Source organism: Marmota monax, unplaced genomic scaffold (genome assembly GCF_021218885.2).
Source record: "Marmota monax isolate L192 unplaced genomic scaffold, Marmota_monax_Labrador192_F-V1.1 WCK01_AAM20220418_F8-fsc00041, whole genome shotgun sequence".
NCBI lineage: Eukaryota > Metazoa > Chordata > Mammalia > Rodentia > Sciuridae > Marmota > Marmota monax.
In genome coordinates this window covers 12676538-12699888 of record NW_026695238.1, presented here as the reverse complement: position 1 = coordinate 12699888, position 23351 = coordinate 12676538, and the positions used below count along the sequence as shown (strand labels likewise).

The 23351-nt window shown below is 35.9% G+C and overlaps 1 protein-coding gene across 18 annotated transcripts in view; it reads left to right on the top strand.

Moving 5' to 3' along the window:
• The window catches only part of Trip12 (thyroid hormone receptor interactor 12), a 145469-nt gene that overhangs the window by 111035 nt on the left and 11083 nt on the right, over positions 1 to 23351 (top strand). For 13 of the 18 annotated variants that reach the window (XM_046439938.2, XM_058577467.1, XM_046439945.2 and 10 more), the window contains 14 exons: positions 758 to 965; positions 3217 to 3317; positions 3489 to 3663; positions 4736 to 4877; positions 6047 to 6238; positions 7280 to 7431; positions 8856 to 9028; positions 9514 to 9587; positions 10274 to 10473; positions 11089 to 11216; positions 13055 to 13206; positions 13856 to 13998; positions 15194 to 15350; positions 16275 to 16373. In XM_046439938.2, the coding sequence (XP_046295894.1) occupies positions 758 to 965; positions 3217 to 3317; positions 3489 to 3663; positions 4736 to 4877; positions 6047 to 6238; positions 7280 to 7431; positions 8856 to 9028; positions 9514 to 9587; positions 10274 to 10473; positions 11089 to 11216; positions 13055 to 13206; positions 13856 to 13998; positions 15194 to 15350; positions 16275 to 16373 (2096 nt within the window). The remainder of the gene's footprint in view (positions 1 to 757; positions 966 to 3216; positions 3318 to 3488; positions 3664 to 4735; positions 4878 to 6046; positions 6239 to 7279; positions 7432 to 8855; positions 9029 to 9513; positions 9588 to 10273; positions 10474 to 11088; positions 11217 to 13054; positions 13207 to 13855; positions 13999 to 15193; positions 15351 to 16274; positions 16374 to 23351) is intronic. The other 5 variants (XM_046439951.2, XM_046439946.2, XM_046439940.2 and 2 more) reach the window with 1 other exon arrangement.

The window sequence follows — 23351 nt, the reverse complement described above, 5'->3', positions numbered from 1 at the left end:
TCTTCAAGATCTGGAGTCTTCCTCAGCACAATGAGAATGTGTTTATTTTCCCTCAAATGCATTCAGATTTCTATATGGTTTCCTTGCCTTCATGTATATACAATTCTGTGATCCTACCCCAGATGAGAATCCCACCTTTTAAGTTTACAGTTTGGCTTTCTTCATATGACGCCAACAGTGACAGTCACCATCTTGGACAGCAGTGTCAACTTGTAGCACTTGAAGTTATAAAACAGTACTACGTTCCTCCCCCTCCCCCTGATTGATCATATCATAAGATGTACTATATTTCTGTAATTGATTATTGTTTTTATAATGAATATTCTGAACCCTGAGTAGGACTTTATTTGCAATCCTCTTAAATTTTATATGATCTGGTTGTTTTTGTTTTGTACAATACTATGTATTGAACCCAGGGGCACTCTACCAGTAACCTACATCTGTATCTCTTTCTACTTTTTATTTTGAGGCAGAGTTTTGTTAAGTTGTTGAGGCTATACTCAAACTTTTGTTTCCTTTTCCTTGGCCTTCCAAGTAGCTGGGGTTGTAAATGTGTGCACCCTGCCTATAATCTAAGAAAACATATCAATATATATTTTTTAATTTTCATATTTTTATGATTGAGTCACGTTGAAATATATGGCTTCTAAACTTTCCCCCATTTGCCAACTATTGTTTGATTAGGGATTTTGTAAGGTGGGAGGTGGCCCTCACTCCTAACTGAAACCAGCTCCTTTTCATTCCCATTATTATAAAGGTGTAATGCATCAAGTTAAACATTTAGCGGAATCAGAGTCTTTGTTGACAAGTCCACCAAAGGCGTGTACGAATGGGTCAGGATCTTTGGGGTCCACAACATCAGTCAGCAGTGGAACAGCCACAGCTGCCACTAATGCCACAGCTGATTTGGGATCTCCCAGCTTGCAACACAGCAGAGATGATTCTTTAGATCTAAGCCCTCAAGGGTAAGTGAGGTTTTCGATATGATTTTTATATTCTTTGACTTTAGCTCTCCTTTGGTACCTGAGACTCAACAGGGATTTAAATGGTAGAATGTCAGAAAGTGAACATTTTGTTTTTTTCTCTTTTGTTAGACATTTAGCGGGTAAGAGGAAAATATTTTGGGAAAAGCTGCTTTATTTTTATTTGGCCTTGCTTTGGAACTACAAGAGATATGTGCTGTTTCCATTGACATAAAAGGCTCAGAGACGTTAGTAAATTGCACAACATTACAGATATAGGATTTCAGCTTTAGTTTCTCATTCCATAATTTGTGATTGTTTACTGTATTGCTGCATAAATATAACCTTTGAGACATCTAGGTACTGATACTGTGAAAAATATTAAAAATTGAAGTTCTAGACAAGGCAAAGATAACTGGTTTTCCATTTATCTTTAATTAGCAAATAGAAGCAGATACTTTGCTTTAGTTAACAAATGAAAATGGGTAGTTCTTAAAGAAATCTCTACTTCCACTAATTTATCTCTGTTGTACTATGTTAATAATATTGGCAAACCCTCATTGATTTTCATATTGTTGAATTGGAAACATCACACTTTCTTAAAAGGGTTTTTGTTTCTTTGGTGTTAGAAATTTTAATATTGCTATATGAATGGTATATGATGAAAAGATTCTGAAATTTGGAATGTTCTCTGTGATTTGGGATGTTCTCTGTGTAATTTTGCTCCCTTTTAACTGAAGAGTAAGTCTTGATAAAACAGAAACAGTAAGTGGGGCTCAAAAATTAAAGCTTGTAAACTTCAGGGTAGCATTGTCCTGTGCAGCTCACCAGTTGTAGAGATAGAGCTGCTTTTGGTGCCACCTGCTGGCAGTTGTCTACTCTAGCTTAAAGACAAATTTTAGTGGTTCTAGGCTTTGTAGCAAACTGTGTTATTTTAGGAAAACTCCTTAGTTTTGGTGGTATCTGTGTTATTGGCCAAGTTTGATGAGACTGGGCCAGGAGAATAGTGGGGGATCACCACCTTCCCAATTCTGAGGTTGCACATGTATTGTTTTCCCTCATGTGTTGCTTTCCCTTCTAGCCACACATCATCCCTCCTCCTTCCTCCCTAGCCCCACTCTCACCCCTGGCGGCTGCAGTAAACCTGTTATTGTAGGATTTTGCCATATGATACAGGCACAGTGTTTGAGACATCCATCATAAATGTACAAGTGAATTTCTGGGTACTGGGATATAGGTCAGGTAAATGCTGTATTGTTGAGCCACTCTAAGAAGTTGATTGGTTATAGAATCTTAACAATTGATTATTCCAAAGAAAGAGAAACTTTTAAAGTATTTTCAGAGTTTTAAAGGGTTTTATATTTCAAGTTCATTAATTCAGTTTTAAAGTAGAAATTGTTTTATCATATTTTAGTTTTATAATTTTTCTTGATTATCAAGCACATTTGCACACATCATTAAACATGTGCTGTAGAAATGTCAGATGTAGAAGAATTTTTCCAACTTTTTTTTTCAAATTTACTTGAGCCACAGACTAATAGAAGCGAAGCATACATTTATGTATTTATTCATTTATTTATTTTGGTGCTGAGAATTGAAAGAACCCAAATATTTCATCTTTTCCATCTTACGTAGTTTAGTTATTTAAAGAATCTGTTGCTATTTAAAATTATTTCTAATGTTGTTAAGAACAGTAGCTATAGACAGTTCAGTTTCATGGTTCTAATTAAAAATAGGTTCCTTACACTGTCACTCAACTAGATACATACATAGATTTTAAAAAACCCCCACTGAAGTGTTTATTACTCCCACTGGTGCACAACTTTGTGTAGGATAGTGTAAGCAGTTAGGAAAGAATTTTGATTGTGTGATCACCAAGTGCCATGCATATTTTAATTGTTATCATGTAGATTAGGAAGAAATTTAGTACTCATATTTGACTGCTCTTCACACAACTTTTACTAATTTGGCTCTTATATATTTGTTTTATATACTTTATACACCACATTTGAAAATAAAGCTGAACACATAGAGGATTAATCAGATATTCTAGTTTTTATTTTTAGTCCTTATTAATCAGTTCTTTTATCAATACCTGTTTGAACATGACTGGTACAGAGTCAGCATTATTAAATAATCACTAAATGAAAGTTACCCTATTTCAGTGTAATATTTTGTGATTCATTATTTTTGCTATTTTAGCTTCCTGTTTTAGTGGTGATTACTAAACTTATCCCGTATTTTTCCATATTAGTCGATTAAGTGATGTTCTAAAGAGAAAACGACTGCCAAAACGAGGGCCAAGAAGGCCAAAGTACTCACCTCCAAGAGATGATGACAAAGTAGACAATCAAGGTAATTCCTTTGTGGAAACTGTAGGGGCAAGAAGAGGTAGTAAATACCGAGTCTGAAGACCCAGTGATGTTAGTTCTTTTATTAATTAATGCATTAGGGCGGTGAGTCTTAAACTCTGTGGTTCTCATTAATTATGCTAAAATTACTTAACTGTTCTTTTTCTTTTCATAGCTAAAAGCCCCACTACTACTCAGTCACCTAAATCATCTTTCCTGGCAAGCTTGAATCCAAAAACATGGGGAAGGTTAAGCGCACAGTCCAACAGTAACAACATTGAGCCCGCTCGAACTGCAGGAGTTAGTGGTCTTGCCAGAGCTGCCTCAAAGGACACAATATCCAATAATAGGTGAAGTGGGGGGGGATTAATTCTGTTTTGCTTCTATTTTATATCAGAAACCTTAACATTGTTTCATTCAGCACATTTATTGTGTGGAGATGATGCGTGGACACAGAACTTTAATTTGTTCTCAGAAGTGGCATAGCTCAAGGATGAGGTATATTCTCAATTCATGAACCCTGCATCTGGCTTTTTCCTACATTGCATCTTACTCCCAGCTTGAGTTTTAAAATGTAATATATATTCAAAACCAAATTATGTTCCAAATGGAAACTTTCCCTTCGTTTTTTTTTAGAGAAGGAAAAGCTGGTATTTTCTGTCCACACATGTTTTTATGACAGAAATTTTCTTCCCATTTCAATCAAATGCAAAGATTTGGAGGAGAGCCTTTTTTTTTTTTTTTTAAAGAACTTGGAACTGTCAGCTAATCTATTTCATACTAATTTACAAATTAGCTTTTGAGGTCTTTGGGAGTTTTTTGTTTTGTTTTGTTTTGTTTTTTGGCTCTGAATGTAGAATACCAACGTATAACTTTCTCTGCAAATGAGAAATTTCAATAAATGGCATTGAGAAAATATACACACTTTTAAAAAAAGTGGTGATTTTTAGTTTTTTTTTCCTGAATTTCAGTTAATAAAAATAATTAAGCAAATATATTTCTGAAACCACCAGCACTTATAATTTAAAATCCAGATCTTTTTGTCATACCTTATCACACATCTACAGGGTACGTGTTTCTCAATAGTTTTTTACTTCAGCTCTCCAGGGAACACAAGTAAAGGACACCTTGGGTATGTCTGTACTTTAGGAAACAACCATGTAAAATTTCATTTTGATAAACACTTAGGAAATCATTACCTTAGTAGAGTAACAAGAAATTAGAATATCTTGTTTACTGTTCAAGTAATGACCTAAAATGTATTTTAAGTACCTCAAAGTGAAACAATTTGGTTACTATGGAACCTGAATTTATTCATCTGAGCCTAGGCCAGAAAGCGTTTTAAATGTGGTTATTTACTTTCTTTCGATCAAAAGTCATAGTATAAACACTGAGAATTTAATATCTCCCTTTTCCTTGTAGAGAAAAAATTAAAGGTTGGATTAAGGAGCAGGCACATAAATTTGTAGAGCGTTATTTTAGTTCTGAGAATATGGATGGAAGCAACCCTGCACTGAATGTCCTTCAGAGACTTTGTGCTGCAACTGAACAACTCAACCTCCAGGTATCATGTCTCTTCCAGGATCTTTTTATTCTTGCTATTTCTTTTCTTGATGACTCTCCCTTTCTGTGGATTTAGCTATCATAGGTCTATTTTTTTTTTAAATCAAATATTTATCTTTAGTACTAACATTTCTTTTACTTGTCTCTTGACTGTTGTGATTCATCATCTTGTCATGAAATGTAGTAGAAAGTTAATCTTTCACTTTCTTTTCTTCACATTCCATTATTTCTTGATAAATGAAGAAATTTCAGAAATGTTCCTCAAGCATATATCTTTTCTAAACCTTTTTGAACTGATAATAATAAAGTTGGCTGGTCTCCACCTGGGATCTCATAATGTTGGAGGGGGCAGAGGCTTAACAATCCTTGTACATTTCATATGATGGGTTTTTTTTTTGAGGGGTTTTTTTTGGGGATGGAGGGGTGTGTTTATGTACTTTGAGCAACTTTGGTTTAATTTTTCTAAGAAATTATCCATTACTTTAGGATTTTGAGTGTGTTAACTTGAAGTCATATTTTGTATTCTTGGGTCATCTTTTCCTTCTGGTATTATATCCTCTTAATTTTCAATTTATATTCTTTCTTCTCTTTAAAGAAAATGACATTGGTTAAATAAGTAGATCTTTTTTTTCCCTTGTTATTTTGAACAGATTTTCTTTTTCGTGTAATATATAACATTCTGTGTGTCTTGGTATTAGATTCTATTTTTCATGGATTTATTAAGAATGTAACATTCCCTTGACCTCTTAGGGCTCTACATCCCTCACCCCCTTTTAAAAATATATTTATTTTTTTTTAGTTGTAGTTGGATACAATACCTTTATTTACTTTTATGTTGTGCTGAGGATTGAACTCAGGGCCTTGAATGTGCTGGGCAGTCGCTCTGCTGCTAGCCACAACCACCTCCACCCCCACTGCCCTTTTAATGTAGTTTTTTTTGCAAATTTTGAGGCAGGTCTCACTAAGTTGCTGAGGTTGGCCTCAAACTTGTAATCCTGCCTCTTACTGGATTACAGTTGTGCATCATTGCCCCTAGCTTTATCCTTCTTTTTAAAAGGTATTGAGAATATATTTATTTCCCTCTGGGGAAATGTGAATTTTGTGTTAATAAGTGTTGTTTAAGTCAATATAGAAATACTATTCACAACTCTTCTCCCCCCCCCCCCCCAGGTGGATGGTGGAGCTGAGTGCCTTGTAGAAATCCGTAGCATAGTCTCAGAATCAGATGTTTCGTCATTTGAAATCCAGCATAGTGGATTTGTGAAGCAGCTGTTGCTATATTTGACATCTAAAAGTGAAAAGGATGCTGTGAGCAGAGAGATCAGATTAAAGAGATTCCTTCATGTATTTTTTTCTTCTCCAGTAAGTTGTCTAATAATGTTTGTGTATCTCAATATCAGAGTCAGTATTCACTAATGCATGTTTTTTCATCCCAGTAATAAAATTTATAGTAGATGTTAGTCAGGATATCAAGGCAAAGTTTCTGCCTTGCTATAATGCATTTGGGCTCCTTGAATTGCTATGTATCAAAGTAAAGAGTAAATCAGTGAAATGGTGATTTTAATGAAGCCCATTTAATTTGTGTGGTTATGGTATCTTTTTTTCTCCAGTTATAGTTAGACACAGTATTTTATTTATTTTTATGTGGTGCTGAGGATCGAACCCAGGGTCTTGCACATGCTAGGCGAGCACTCTACCACTGAGCCACAATCCCAGCCCTGGTCATGGTACCTTGAGGTGTTGTCTCCCACCTATAAGATAAGCCATTAATCTCTTACCTCTGAATATTTTTTCTTCTCAACATTTGTTTTAGTTTTCAATATCTACTTTTAGGAAAGTAGGTAGATATAGTGTAACTATGGCCATAAAACAGGCTATAAAATATTTCCATTTTGTACATAAAACAGTCCTAGCAGTTCCATTCAAGGGTACTCCTTCATCATTTTATAATGTAGATTGTACATCCAGGAACCACAGGCTGGCTCCCCGCTCTTCACTCACTTACTACATTTGAATTCTCTTAATTTAACTTTCTCCTGTTTATAGGTGCCTTAGAGAAGCATTCCCTCAGGAAGTTTCTTTATGGATTATCTGGGTATTGGGCCTACAGGTTACTCTTTTGTATTAGCAGAACTCTTTAACCATGCCCTTATAGTGCTCACAAGCATTTGAAACTGCTTTTATTATTTTAATTTATGGGACTACCTAATGCACAGTTGATGCTTATTGGAGATTAAATAGATAACATGACGCCATTGGATGTTTTATGCCATGCTTGAGGAAGAAGATAAAAATAAGTAGAATAATTCTTTTTCCTAAAACTGTTTATTAAATTTTCTTGTTGGGAGTAGTATTCTATTCTCAAAAGACCTCACTTAACCAATGGTTTATTTATAACTTTAGCTTCCTGGAGAAGAGCCCATTGGAAGAGTAGAACCAGTGGGTAATGCACCTTTGCTGGCATTAGTTCACAAGATGAACAACTGCCTCAGCCAGATGGAACAATTTCCAGTCAAAGTGCATGATTTCCCTAGTGGAAATGGGACAGGCGGCAGGTAAGGACCATTGCTTGGGTATGCCCTTGCCACTGGAAGTTTGGTGGTTATTTTAAGGTAAAGTGGCAAGGGGTCTGGTAAAGTCTTGGTCTGCCTGAAGAATATTCTTCTGTAATGACTGAAGAAACTGAGTATCAAAGAATCGAATGCTTTTTATCTTTAAGATTATACCATGTGTCTTAAGTCTGATATTTTAAAAGTATGGAAACCAGTGACTGTTGGCAACTTTTGTAAGAAACTTAGTTTTCCTTAAATTGATATACCTTAATATATAAAGCCTCTGCAGGAATTTTGTGGATATGAATAATAAAATATTTACATAGTCTGATTCCATATATAAGTTGTCATAACCTTATATTTTGATGGGTTTTAACAAGTAAGTGTAATTTAGAAGTTTCATTGACAGAAATTGCTGGGGTTTTTTTTTTCTATGATGTAGATTTAAGAATGTGGGATTACAGAAAGAATTGATTGTAAAAGTTAATATGTTGTGTGTTATGGAATGTTACAGACATCATGGAATATTGTGATTGAAAATAAGAAATCTGTTTCATTCTAAAACCCACAGTCTGAGGTGTTTTAAAAACATTTGAGAACTTTTGATTGACCAAAAAGCACATATTTTTAAATAAAGCTATCAAAGCATAGACTAGGGTTGTTTACTGCCTTTGAAAGTTAAAATGTAGTGTGATGTATTCATTTTGGATCATTATACTGTCCTGCAATAACTACGACATAAAAGGATATTTTCAGCTCTGCTTAAGAAAACCATGAAGCTTTTCATTTCTGTTGAAAATTTGTATGAAATATGTATGCTTAATATGTATATAATAGATTATTATACTTCTATTTGCTTTTATATAATCTTAAACTTTAAGTTTGTTTATCTAACTCTTGCCTAGTGGAAATGGGACAGAACTTTTCAGAAATGAGATATTAAGCATCATTACCAGATGTTAAGTGCAGTAGCTTTAACTGTTTTCATTCTAGAGTATATGGTAAAATAAATTTCAAAGGTTAGTTTTTAAAATAACTTCATAGCTGAAATCTTTGGCAGCAAAAACAGAAGTTTCTATTTTTTTTAAATGGAATTTAATATGAAAGGACAGAATATTATACAAGTGGGTATGCTCAAATAGTTAAATTTTAATTTCAGAGGTACAACCAAATATCCATGGTGTGGTATTTCTGCTCACATGGATTCATGGTAGGACAAATTGAATGTTGATGTGTGCATACACACTCATCTTTTTTACTTCTTAGTAGCTTTTACTATAATAACTTGCTTTATTGGCTTTCTCATTTATGGAACTATAAGTGCTTTTTTATGCTCTAGGAAAATGAATATATTACTTTTTATTTGAATTAATGTGTATCAATTATGGAAAATAATAGAATAACTTTTTTTCATAAATTATTTTGAGCTTTTCTCTCAACAGAGGATCACAGGCTTTAAAATTTTTCAACACACATCAGTTGAAATGCCAATTACAAAGACATCCTGACTGTGCAAATGTGAAGCAGTGGAAGGGTGGACCTGTCAAGATCGACCCCCTGGCTTTGGTACAAGCTATTGAGAGATACCTTGTAGTTAGAGGTACTTTTCATATATGCATTTGTGTATCTGTGTATTTGAGATGGAATTAGTAGTGAGAGAGAGATGCACACTATTTCCATATTTAATGCTGCTTCTGATAAAATTTAGATAATAGCAACTTGTGTTGCTTCTTTCAACCAGCCCCCTTTTTTCCTGTTTTGCAGTGCTGGGCATAGAACCTGGGCCTTGTGAACACTAGGCAAGCACTCTATCACAGAGACATACCCCAGCCATTTCTTATTATAGGCATATGTTGTGCTTATTAGGGGTTGACTGCTTAATTGAGAAGAACTAATTTTTCATGTTGGAATGCAATAGAAAGGTCATTTTGTGTTTGAGAATTTTCTTAGCTCTTTCTGTTTTATAGCTCAGACTATGATATGAACATTTTTTTTCTTAAAAAAATATCAATTTAATAGTACATATAGGCTTTTCTTTCACCCAGTAAAATTATTAGACTTTTAACATTCTTCTTTTGTATTTAGGGTATGGAAGAGTAAGAGAAGATGATGAAGACAGCGATGATGATGGATCAGATGAGGAAATAGACGAGTCTCTGGTAAGATAACTAGTCCCATCATGTTGTATAATACAGTAGTTAACCATTGTCAACCACTGTCTGAAAACATAATGTGGAAAATTCCAGAAATAATTCATAAGTTTTAAGTAACTTTCATATAACTTTTACCACAGTATATTGTGATAGTTATATTTTATTATTAATCTCTTACTGTGTACCTGGTTTATAAATTAAACTTTATCATAGTTATGTGTATATAGGAGTAAATGTGGTACATACAGATTAAGCATTTCTAATTTGAAAATCCAAAGTCTGAAACGTTGAGCACCAACATGATATCACAAGTGGAAAATTCTGTACTGGACATCATGGCTCAGGTTATAGTCAAAATGAATTGTGAAAATATAATTTCGAGGCTATGTGTATAAAGTGCATATAAAACAAACTTGAATTTCCTGTTTTGACTTTGATCCCACTCCCAAGATAACTTGTGATATATATGAAAATATCCCTAGATTTGAAGGAAAAAAAAAAATCAAACCTGAAATATTTCTGATCCCAAGCATTTCCGAAAAAGGATCCTTGGCCTATATGGGGGCTTCAATACTGTCTGCTATTTCAAACATCCACTGAGGAGCCTAGAATGTAACTCTCACAGATCAGGGTGGTCTACTGTACAAAGGCAGTACCTATAGCTTAAATGGATTTTCCTTTGCTTTATTCAGGCTGCTCAGTTCTTAAATTCAGGAAATGTAAGACACAGGCTACAGTTTTACATTGGAGAACATTTGCTACCATATAACATGACTGTGTATCAGGCAGTACGGCAATTCAGTATACAGGCTGAAGATGAAAGGGAGTCCACGGATGATGAGAGCAATCCTCTAGGGAGAGCTGGTATTTGGACAAAGACTCATACAATATGGCAAGTGTGAAAATTATTTCTTGGTATTTTATGAACTTTGAAAACTGTTCAGATGTGTTGGAACTCATATTAAAGTCATGGTGGGCTTTTGTAAGGAAAAGAGTACCTTAAGTTATATGTTTTAATTATGAAAAGCCACTTCAAGTAATCATGTGCACATATGTGTGTGTATGTAGCTTCCTCATTCAGTCTATTAAAAAACTTATTCAAGGGCAATAATAAATAACAGTTTACCTTTCTAGATGTATCTCAGTTCTTTAATTGATACAAAAATGTTTCCATAAGGTGATATTCCATTAGGTAATAGGAAGTTTGGCATCTTTGACTTCAGAGAGGCATTTGGATATAGCTTGCTGCATTGCCTGTTAGTATGACTACTTATATTTGAAGAGAGACATTCTTCCAGAGCCACTCTTGGAGATCTCAGGTGGCCTCTCCTAGGAAGGTGGTAAATGTGGTCTCTTCTAGGAAGCCATCCCACTGGTAATTCTCTAAATCCAAACTACAGGGAGACAACATAGACTTCACAGGGTTCAGGGAACTCTGTTTGGTTTTGAGGAATAATTTGCAGTTTTAAAATCTACATTTGTTTTACATACCGCCTTATCATTTTAGGTATAAACCTGTGAGAGAAGATGAAGAAAGTAATAAAGATTGTGTTGGTGGTAAAAGAGGAAGAGCCCAAACAGCTCCAACAAAAACTTCCCCTAGAAATGCAAAAAAGCATGATGAGTTGTGGCATGGTAAGATGATGCATAAAGGGGAAAGGAGTCTTCTTGTGTTCATGGTTTTAAATATTTGTGAAATATACCTAGTAAAGTCTTATTGAATATAGTTTAAAATGAATTACTACAAATGGTTTGATTGGTTTGAATCAAATCCTTGACTTCACTATATAGAAAATGAGAAGTATCCAAAAAAACTTGTTATTTCATGAAGGGTGAAGCAAATTTCACTAGTAGAACATACTCACTAAAGAAGAGACTGGTGACTGGTTTTGGTAGAAAGACTAAAAAGTGAATGACATGATATAATGGCTACAGAATGAAGCACAGTCACTTCCCATGTGACTTATTTTCCCTTGTAGTAGTACTACTATAATTTGACACCCTACTCTCACCATATTTTATATGATGGTAAGAATACCTTAGAGTTAAGTAACATAGCCTAACATGGAGCCAATCCCATTACAGTAATTTTCAGATACTGGTTTCTCTGGTCCAAGGAAATAAGAGCATTATAGTAATATTTTTTCATAAAACTAAGTTTGTTCTATTTAAAGGCTCTTTAAAAGCCAGGCATGGTGGCACATTACTGTAATCCTAGCAGGTCGGGAGGCTGAAGTAGGAGGATTTCAAGTTCAAAGCCAGCGTCAGCAAATTTTTTTTTTTTTTTTTTGGTGCTGGGGATTGAACCCAGGGTCTTATGCATTTGAGGCAAGCACTCTACCAGCTGAGCTATATCCCCAGCCCAAGCCTCAGCAATTTAATGAGACCCTGTTTCCAAACAAAAAATAAAAGTTGCTGGGATGTGGCTCAGTGGCCCCTGAATTCAGTTCCTGGTACCAGAGGTGGGGGAGAGAATGGAGGGACCTCTTAATTTTGAAATGGTATGGTGTTTTTCTTGGTCTTTAAATAAAAATGTCTTTTTTTTTAGCTGGGTGCAGTGGTGCACACCTGTAATCCCAGGGGCTGGGGAGGCTATCTTGAGACAAGAAGATAGAAGGTTCAAAGCCAACTTCAGCAACAGTAAAACCCTAAGAAGCTCAGTGAGACCCTGTCTCTAAATAAAATCCAAAATAGGGCTGGGGATGTGGCTCAGTGATTGAGTAAACCACCCCCCCCCCAAAAAAAAAAATAATTAAAAAAAATATTTTTAGTTGTAGATGGCAGAATAACTTTTATTTTATTTATTTATATTTATGTGGTGTGGAGGATGGAACCCAGTGCCTCATACGCTAGGCAAGTGCTCTACTACTGAGCTACAACCCTAGCCCCAGTGTCTTTTTTTTTTTAATAGAGTGATGATGTTGGGATCTTTCATTTTTTCACTTAGTAAAAATAAATGACAATTGTTTCACTATTTTCAGACCTTATTTTTTTTTAAATGCAGTTATTAAAATCTAAGAATAAAGGTACTGCAGATCCTACTTAAGAACTATCATAATCTCTTCATACTCCTAAACCTTGGATTAAGTAACTAAATCTCTTTTACTAGTACAATTTGGGGATATTTATCTGTCTTGTGTGACAGTTTTAAGTTGTATATGAAAAATTCAGGATATTTCCTTAACAGACCACTTAGATTTAATAGGTCTGTTTTTATTGTTAGCTGCTATTTGTTGTATAAAGGAGAGATGTAAATGAGTTTATTTATTTTTATTTTATATTGAGCATTGGTATAAGCCTGGATATTTTATGTAGAAGATGAAAAGGAGAAAGTAACTGTGTTTTGATACCTTACCAGTAGTAAGATCAAGAATTAAATGACATAGCTTCTGACTGCTGTTTTAGCCCTGCATCCACTGGCTTAATAGTTGGAACTTTAATTAAAACTTAAATTTTGGTCTTTTATTCTCTAGATGGAGTTTGCCCATCAGTATCAAATCCTTTAGAAGTTTACCTCATTCCCACACCACCTGAAAATATAACCTTTGAAGACCCATCATTAGACGTGATCCTTCTTCTAAGAGTTTTACATGCCATCAGTCGATACTGGTATTATTTGTATGATGTGAGTAATGTTACCTATGAAGTTCTTATGGTCTGTTATTCATGACCTATTATCTCATGGGTTTTGTACAGTTATAAATTTGTTAACCTAGAAACAGTGATTCAGCTAGCTAAATGCAAGGATCCTAGCCTAGTGAAGTACAACATACCTGTTCATGGAAACTTTGTCCCCACTTTTATTTTTCCTGTATTACATTCTTGGATTAGTTCTCTTGGCTTTAGGAAATATTCTCTAGGTATAAGTTAATAAACTTAAATTAAAACATGAAAATTAACCTTGAATTTAATAGCTAAATTTTTTTCAGTACATTTAGCCAAATTTTCATTTATTGAAGTTATGGTGTATATCAAGTAAAATGTTGGGTAGCAGTTGCATGCTGCTTTTGATATTTACACAATATGTAGGGGAGAGAGGAGGAGTTGGCTTCTACTGAGCTCGTACCTGTGGCTTCATGGGAGTGGGCTGAGGGTAGTTTCAGCATTGTGTCATAGGAATTCTTTAAATTAGGACAGTCTAGTAAGAAGCTGTATGTTGGAAACCCATAGGTGAAACCTAGGTGCTATGCATACGTTTTGTGATAAAGGAAGGAATTGTAAATATAATCTTAATGTTTTACTACATGTAGACTTTTGTTTTTAACATTTTACAGAATGCGATGTGCAAGGAGATTATTCCAACTAGTGAATTTATTAACAGTAAGTTGACAGCAAAAGCAAACAGGCAGCTTCAAGATCCCTTAGTAATCATGACAGGAAACATCCCAACATGGCTTACTGAGCTAGGAAAAACCTGGTAAGACAGTCACTTTTTACTGGTCCTATGAATGTAATTGAGTTGGTCTTATATATTTTATTACAGAATCATTGTCTTCAGTGGATCTCTTTATTAACACTGTTATATTTAATCACAACTTACATAGTAGTATAGCTTTATCATACAAACTAGTCAAGCTGCAGCTGGTATTAGTTCTCTCTGAAAGTATGTGTCTAAATTATATGTGAAATGGGAAAAACCTACTTAAGATACTTGATAGAGAAAAGTCAAACCTTTTGCCATCATAAAATTAAGACTCCAAAAGTGTAGTTGCTTACTTCTATTTGAACCTATTTGATCCAGAGGCTGTAAAGCTACACTGATAAATACAGTGGCCACTCATCAAGTGTGGCTATTTACATTGAAATTATTCCAGTGAAATAAAATTAGAAATTGATTTTTTTCAGTGGCATCAGCCACATCTTTACATGGCTGCTGTACTGGACAGAACATCTGATACAGAACATTTAAGTTTGCATAGGGAGTGCTCTTGACAGCAATATCAGGAACTCCCAAGACCTACATCAAGAGGTGGCCAGACCCTGGTGCAGTAGTGCTGCAGCATTTATTCTTTGAAAATGAGTTGCTGCCTTTGACAGTTTTGATGAGTTAAACAAAGACCAAAGCTGGAAGGAAAAAATAATGAAGTAGTAAATCTGTCATTTATGTCTATGAGGCATGGGTAGGGGTGGGTAGGTTTGCTGAATTCACTTTTCACGGGGCATTGATAGCCTTATGAAGTGGTGGTGGTCTTTAAAATTTACTGAAATCCTTGGGGAAGATTAAAGATGATCCTGGATAGACTTGATGTAAGTTTTGGAATTTAAGGTTAAATTTTAGGTTTCATATTAGGCCATTTAGTATCACTTGGCACTTAGAAATTTCAGCAAGAGCTGGGTGAGGCGTCGTGTGCCTGTAGTCTCATCTATTTAGGAGGCTGGTATGAGGATTGCTTGAGCTCAGGAGTTTGAAAACAGTTTGGGCAATATAGTGAGACCCTGACTCAAAAAACTTCAACAAGAATAATGAAATTCATTATTTTGCTTAGACTACTTTATTGGTTCTATTTATAATTATTACTTTGATTATATGAGAAGTTGTTTCTAATACAGATTACTTAATGGCTTGTCATTCTTATCCAGGTAATAAATTTATATTGCATTTTTTTTTACAGCCCATTTTTCTTTCCTTTTGATACCCGGCAAATGCTTTTTTATGTAACTGCATTTGATCGGGACCGGGCAATGCAAAGATTACTTGATACCAACCCAGAAATTAACCAGTCTGATTCTCAAGATAGCAGAGTTGCACCTAGATTGGATAGAAAAAAAGTAAGTATCTCCCAAAATACTCAACATGAGCTTTTCAAAATCATGGGAATATTAGAAATGGTGGCATACCAAATTATGTCTGTTGAATCAGATCCATTGATCCTTTTCACTTCGTTAACAAACCACTGTCTGTACCAGTCAGCTCTAGTGTTGCTGACTTTGTCTCCTGCACTTTTAATCTTTACTCCCAGAGTCATGACTGAATTACAGTGCCGAGACCCAGTCCTACACCCTGACCAGCACTGCCTTTTACTTATTATTTTTCTGTTCATTCCCCTTTTATGCTGAAGATTCAAGTATCTCTTCCAAAAGGTTTTATCTCCAAAATGCTCATAGGACCTATTAGCCATTACATAAAGAAGTCTCTGAGGACTGTGGGAGGAGTCTGTGATGAGAAACAAAGGAAACAAGATATTGTACTTAAAACCATGTTATTTCTGTTTTAATTTGTCTCAGGATTTCCTAAACAGTGGTGATGATGCCATAACTTTAGTATGCTGACTATGGCAGGTCAGAACCAGTAGGTTTCCAGCTTACTACCTGTCTCATCTGCCATCTCCATGCCCCCCCCCCCCTTTTTTTTTTCAATCTTCTAAGGATAAATATGCATAGGGCTGCAGCCCTGGATTGCATTGATGTTAGGGTTACAGAGATCTTTTTTCCTCCAACTTGAATTTTCTGTACTTATCATGGGCTGTAGATAGATTAGTTACTAAATTTGAATCTAGTTTTTCTTTACATATGCCAGGATGCTGTTGATGTTTGTAGCAACATAACTACTTTTTAACCTTTCCTAGAGTGTGCGTTTAAAGAAATAATTTTTAACAGTTGGGTTCTCTTGCCCTTCAGGAAATGCCACCTAGTGATTAAAGTGCATTGTCAGTAGAGTGTAATGGTTTGCTCATGTCTGTACTTTCTTTGTAGCGAACTGTGAACAGAGAGGAGCTGTTGAAACAAGCTGAGTCTGTAATGCAGGACCTTGGCAGCTCACGGGCCATGTTAGAAATCCAATATGAAAATGAGGTGAGCTTATAAGTGTAGTGATGGTGTTCAGCTTGACTTGTGCTCTGGATAACTTGTCATTCGAGTTTCTTAATGCTAAGAAGTTGTGAAAGGCAATTGGGAAGGAAATTCACGCAAAAAACTTAAGATGTGCTGTATTTTCTCCTAAATGATTTGTTCAAAGCTCTCTTTTTCAGAAGTTCAGTGTGTGATTTAAAACATGCTCCTCATCCCCATTCCCACATTAAAGCATATTTGTGCAATCTTTAAAGTTTGTGAAATGAACAGATATTTTAAGGATCTGAGACATAAAAGTAAATTGTACGCTTTCAAATTGTATAATTCTAATAGTTAGTGGATGGCTAGTCTAACCACCACATCAGGATGAACGTCTGCCATTACCCTAAGTTTCATCAGATCACTTTGCTATAAGTTCCCCTTCCCATCCTCTGTTCTAGCAGTGTTGGTCTGTTTTCTGACCCTGTAAATTTTGCTTGTTGCCAGCTCAATAAATGCAGTCATGTAGTATGTGTGTGATTTTCTTTGACTTGGCAATCATGCTTATGAGATCCATGTTGATGCATTTATCAGTTTATTTTTCTTTATTATTGAGAGTAGTCCATCATACAGATGTACCATAATGTTTACTAATCACCAGTTGATGTACATTTGAGTACTTTTCAAATTTAACTTGAACATTGTGTTCAAGTCCTTCTGTAGACATGTATTTTTAGTTCTTTTGGGTAAATTTTTCAGAATTGAATTGCTAAGTCATTTGGTAAGACATGTTTTAATTTTATAAGTAATATTAAACATGTATAAGTTCTAGTTGCTTCCCATGCTTACTCATACTTGGTATTCTAGAGTTTTATAGTGATAACTTACTATGGCTTTAATTTGCATTTCCCTGATGGTTAATGATATTGATGACCTTTTTATTGCTTTTTGGTCACTCCATATATCTTCTTTGGAGAAGTGCCCAAGAATTTTGTCCAAGTTTTCATTAGTTTTTTTGTTTTATCATTGTTCCTTTTTCTGGATTCAAATCTTTGGTAAATAAATAGTGTGCAGTTATTGTCTTTCATTTTGTGGCAGTAGTTTTCATTTCCTTACAGAGTGTTTTTGGAACAGTATAAGTTTTTAATTTTTATCCAATCTAGCTTATCAGTTTTCTTTTTCTGGTTTATGCCTTTCTTTCACTCTAAGAACGTCTCCTCTAAACCATGCATTAAGTTAACTTTATATATGGTTTTAAGGGTTGAGGGTTTTGTCCTCCCCAAGACTATTAACTAGCATCGCTCATTGAAAAGACCATTCTTTCCCCTATGAATTACCTTAGCACACATCTGTTGAAAATCAAATGACATGAATTTTTGAGTCTCTTTCTAGATGTTCTATTCATTTCTGTCATTCTGTACCATCTTGATTAATATAACTTTATATAGTATCTTAATTGGGTAGTGTAAGTCCTCCAATTTCTCTTTTCTCTTTCACAGTTGCTTTGGTTACTCTTAGTGTTTCCATAATTTTAAATAAGCCTAAACACACATCGACAGGGTTCTGATTAGATTCTGTTGAATTTTGATCTTTTTGGAGAGAATTGACCTGGTCATAGTACTGCTCCTTCTGATGTAAGAACATGGTGTAGCCATTCACTTATTTAGGTCTTTAATTTTTCTTTGTATTACTTTATAATTTCATGTCTAAAAGTCTTTTTTGCATGCGTTTTGTTGAATTTCTCTCAATACTTCTTTTTAAAATGGTGTTTAAAAATATTACTGTTCTTTCATTTCAGTTTTCAGTTTGTTGTTGGTTTATGGAAATACATTTGAGTTTTGTATATTGATCTTGTTTTCTGTGACAGTCATAAACTTTATTATTTTTAACAGATCATTTAGGATTATTGTAGACCCAGGACTTGGGAAACTTCTGTTAAATGCCAGATAGTAATAATTTCAAATTTTGGGGTCTTATGGTATCTATCACAATGGACTTGTAAAAGTCACAAGGCAATATATAAGTGAATAAGCTTGGCTGTGTTCCAGTTAAACTTCGTGGTTACAAAATTTGAAGTTCAAAAATCATTTTCACACATCTTGAAATACTATTCAAGATGTTTTTTAACTGTTCAGAAATGTAGCAGTCATTCTTAGCATGCAAACATTACAAAAACAAGCGTTACAAGAACACAACAAAGCTGTGATTCGACCACCAGCAGTAGGTTTCTGACCTGTATTGTAGACAGCCGTGATGTCTGTGAATAAAGATGGCTTCACTTCCTCCTTTCTAATCTTTGTCTTTTGAGATGCTTTTTGTTAGGTAAGACAGTACACCAAAAGCTTTAAGTAAGTAATGCCTTTTTTTTTTTTTTGTATATTTTAACTACAAATAATAAAAATAAAACTAAGAGACTTTTGTGTTCTCTGAAGGTCTTATGGTTTAAAACTAACGAACTTCCCCTACCAATTAATTATTTATAGTAGCAGACTGCTTTGCCCTTTAGTTTCCTTATCTGTAAAAAGTGGGTAGTAGTACAATCTCAAAATTGTGATGAGTTCATTTACCTGAAGAGTTATGAAATACATGGTAAGTACTTTATCTGATAGATTTAACAGTTAACCCACAGTATTGTCTGTAGATATCCAGGTAGTTTAAATCATGACTTTCCCATCATTTTTTCCTCCTCATTAAAACTTGAACATTCAATCACCAAAATTAAAACTTAAGTTGTTGTTCACTGAGAAGTATATAGCATGCTAGTGATCCAGGATGTTACAGAATTTTCACACTCAAAAGATTACAGAATAGCTGGGGAGGCACAAGACAAAAGCACAAAAGGGTGTGTGGCAAGTGAGTGGTATGGGTGCCAAGTGATAAGGCTTTCATACTCTAGGGGTCCTGTCATGGGGATGTGGGGAAAGACTTGTGGGAAAGTAAGCTGTTCAGTTAGACCTTAGTGGAGTGATGGGGGGGGGCGGCGGGGGGGGGGCGCTGGCTTCCAGCAGTAGGTGGGGCTGAATCATAGATGGGGAGAGGTGGTAATTGGTGAGTTCTGCTCTGGAAGTGTCATTTGTTTTCCATCCCTCCCCATCTTGGCTTTTGCTCAGAGGATATAGTTCTTATATGTTTACATATTCTTGTTTCTTACTTAAATGCTACAAAACCTTTGCTCTAACCAACTTGGTGTGCTTGCTTTGTTTAAACATGCTTTCTATTTTTTTTTTATTCCAACATACTTTTCTCTCGCCAGGAATATCTTTTCCATCCTTCATGGTTCTGTTCAAATTGCATCTTACATGAAACATAAACAAGCTCAGAATGGCCTCACACTGACTGTTCTAAGACCAGGATTGAAATGCTGGTGCAGAAATCAAGGTTCTATGATCTTCCTTGATGGGTCTTACCTATTGCAGGACCTGGCTTCACTGGGGGAGGAGGTGGTCCCCCTATCCTTTAAGCACTGGCTTCAAAGATGCATAGGGCTGTGAAGCTGTGAATCATTATCAGCTGTAGAAATTACTTAGGAAGATTTTATGACTAACTCCAGAAGAATTCTAATCTGAAATATCACATCAACATCACTTGAATCTTTAATTGGAATGATAAGTAAGCCAGGGAAGAATCAGTCAATCTCTGGGCTTCAAAAGCCACCCAGATCCTAGGACTTAAGTCTACAAAGCACTTGGTCTCCTTGGGATGGTGAAAGGTTGGGGGCATACATTGAAGCCTGGTGTGTCTACTTACTGTGTATTTAGGCAAGTTCCATAAACTCAGCATTGTCCTCATCTCAACCATGGGTATAATACAAGCATCCACCTTGTCATATTGTTAGAATGATTAATGATCTAGAAGATGTAAATCAGGTAGAACATTGCCTGTTGTACGGGAAGTATTTTTGAGGGGAAAAGACTTGGGTTTGAAGGCAAGTTGTCAGCTTTTATATGTTTTTGTTTCTAGAGCCTTACTGAGTTTCCTTCCTTTAAAAACAGAAATGAATCAAAACCAAAGTAGCTACCTTTTTCACAGAGAGACTGGGTAGAAATTTTTGTCTAGAAAGGTCTGTGTGATCTACAGGGTGCTGGGTAGCCCCAGGTGGGCCATGTGTTGCCTGTGCAGTTATCACCTAGGCCTTCTTCCCCTGGAGACTCATGAAGGAAGCACCTTCAGTTACACCCGTGGGATTTAATGTTTTAAGTTAAGCCTGTTTTAGTATTTGGATGAAAGAAATAGACTAATTGAATCAGTGACTACTTCTTAACATGGGATAATTTTATACCAAAAGAGAAAGAATTAACTAGTTTTTAAGCACCCCATCTGGTGGATGCCAAGTATTACTGCAGGGTTTTTTGCTTTTTCTTCCTTTCCCTCTCCTCTTTCCTCTAGTGCCTTGGATTTAGTGGAGAATGAAGTATACAAGGCTGCTATTGTTATAGAGTATTTCTTTTGTTTTGGGAAGGCTGACATACATTCATGTATGGCTGTGTGGTCAAGTGATGTTAAGGTAGTATAAGGTGACTTTTGAGTGCCATATGAGAGAAGAGTGGCTACGGTGGGGTGGCGGAGGCACACAATAGTGAGGCAGTATTCCTGGCCTGTTGGAGAATGGGGGTGATTAGAACATCATGAGCAAGGGTAGAGTCAAGGTAGAATAGTGAAGGCCGGTGGTCAGAGATGTTGGGAGGAAGCAGGAGAGAAATCATAGGATGTCAGACCACAGTGAGAATTTTGCTTCAGGTAAGGTAGGAAAGCATCAGGATGTGAAGGAGTGCTGTGGGCTTCTGTTGCTTCTGTTTGCTAATGTTCTGTCTTGCCCTGTGAGAATAGGGTGTTGGGTTGGGAATGCCATTACAGAAGTCATTTAGAAGGCTCCAGCAGTAGACAAGATAAGAGAAAAGGCAGTTGGGTCAGGTTGCCAATTATTTTAAACTATTGAGAGCAGAGCTTAGTGTGTGGACTGTGGGGAGCAAGGAAGAAGAGAGCCAAGAATGGCTGCAAGGTTTCCATTGGAGCTTGCCTTGTGGGATGACTAGTGATGCCATTTACCAATGTGGAATCCTAACAGAGGGGTGGTGGTTAATCAAGTCATCTTCGTGTTCCACCTGATCACCGTTTTGAAAATCAGTTAACTCTGGTGACTGCATTTAATCTTTTAATCTGTTTTATTTCATTTTTTTTAAAGTAAATATAGCCAGGCATGGTAGCACACACCCATAATCCCAGTGGCTTGGGAGACTGAGGCAGGAGGATTGCAGGTTCAGAGCTAGGCTTAGTGAGGCTCTAAGCAACTTAGCTAGACCCTGTCTCAAAGTAAAAAAAATAAAGGGCTGAGGATGTTGCTCGGTGGTTGGGTGCCCTTGGGTTCAATCCCTGGTGTCCCCCTCACCCGCCCAAAAAAGGGTAAATGTAATAAGGTAAATAGTGCCCTTTGTGTTGTCCACACTGATACTTGGGAAGCTACAGGGTGAGGTGCCCAGAGAGTTCCAGTCACAGGAACAGTGGTGAAGCTGAGAGCTTTTGAGAAGCAGAGAGAGAAGCCTGGAGGAGGAGGGGTCCTGGCCATGTGGGCTGGCATTTGGCTGTACTGTATTGGCCAGCCTAAGGTGCGGAGGGAAGCAGCTGATCTGATTTGACTTTATTTTATATTATGGAGAATTTTGAGCATACATATGAGTCTAATGAATCCCTATCTACCTCTAATCCACCTTGGCCAGCCCACCCCATCCTCATTCCCACCCATGTCTTCCTCTTCCATGTTAAAGTAAAGCAAAGTCCAGACACTCTGTGGTTCCACCTATAAATTTATATTTCAGTTTGTATCTCTAGCAGACAGAGGCTTTTAAAAATAAAACTACCATTCATTATCATATCTAAAAAATAATAAAAATTCCTTAACATTATCACATATCCAGCCAGTGTTCACATCTCTCTATTGTCTCATAAAAGTCATGTTTATTTTTTTTTAAATAGTGCCTTTTGTTTACACGTAAACTATAAGTGAAATGTAGCCTTCTTGACAGATTTCAGTTAGGCTATAAATTGTGATGTGAACTTGTCATTAGCTGCAGTCTTTTCTTTATGATCTGAGTTGGTAGGATCTTGCTAGAACATGAAGAAGTGATGAGGCTGTGAATACTGCCCTAGGGATGTTCATTTCATGCATCTTGTGGAATAATGGCTTCATTCAAGGCTGCATGGATACTTTTGGAGCTTATTTTTTAAATGCCACTACCCAGGCACTAAACCAGATTAAAATCTTGTATGATGGGGCCTCCCCTCCATTGTGAATGATGATAAAACTCTTAGGAACTTGAATATACTGTGGGGGCTTAAAAAGCACTTAAAAGTGTCCTGTCAAGGCTGTTGGCCCTGTGGGTGCTAGGGATCCAGACCTTCCTTATTTGTATTTCCTTAAACCTCTATTAAATGGCTACCTATAGGAGATGCGAAGTGACTGAAATATATTTTCATGTGAAATATGTAAATATGTAATTAAGTTTTGGTAAAGTATTTCAATAAGTGCTGAAATATAACCCCTGAGATGAAGGGGACATACCATTTGGCAGCAGACAAGGAAGCTCCTCCTGAGAAGGTGATATTTGAGTTAGATTTGGAATAACAGTTCACCAAAGAGAAAAATGGGAAAGACATTTATACCCAGACAATGCAGTGGTGTTCCCTGAAAGCAAGACATACAGCTGTGGCATTACCATCAGTACTTTTATCAGTATATAGACTTAAAGCTGTATGGCTAAAATATTGGGGCCATGGGAATAGGAAATGTGTGAAGGATTGCTAGTTCATGTTCCAGATTATCAGGACTGAAGAAATGTCCAATTAGGACATTTGGAAAATCTCTAATGCATCCTGGTAAACAGTTAGTTTGTCATTAGTGTCCACGTTGCCAAGAAATTGGCTGGTGGGAGGGAAATAAAGAACCTTAATTTCTAAAATTTGAAATCAGTTGGCCAGGCATGGTAACATACTCCTGTAATCCCAGTG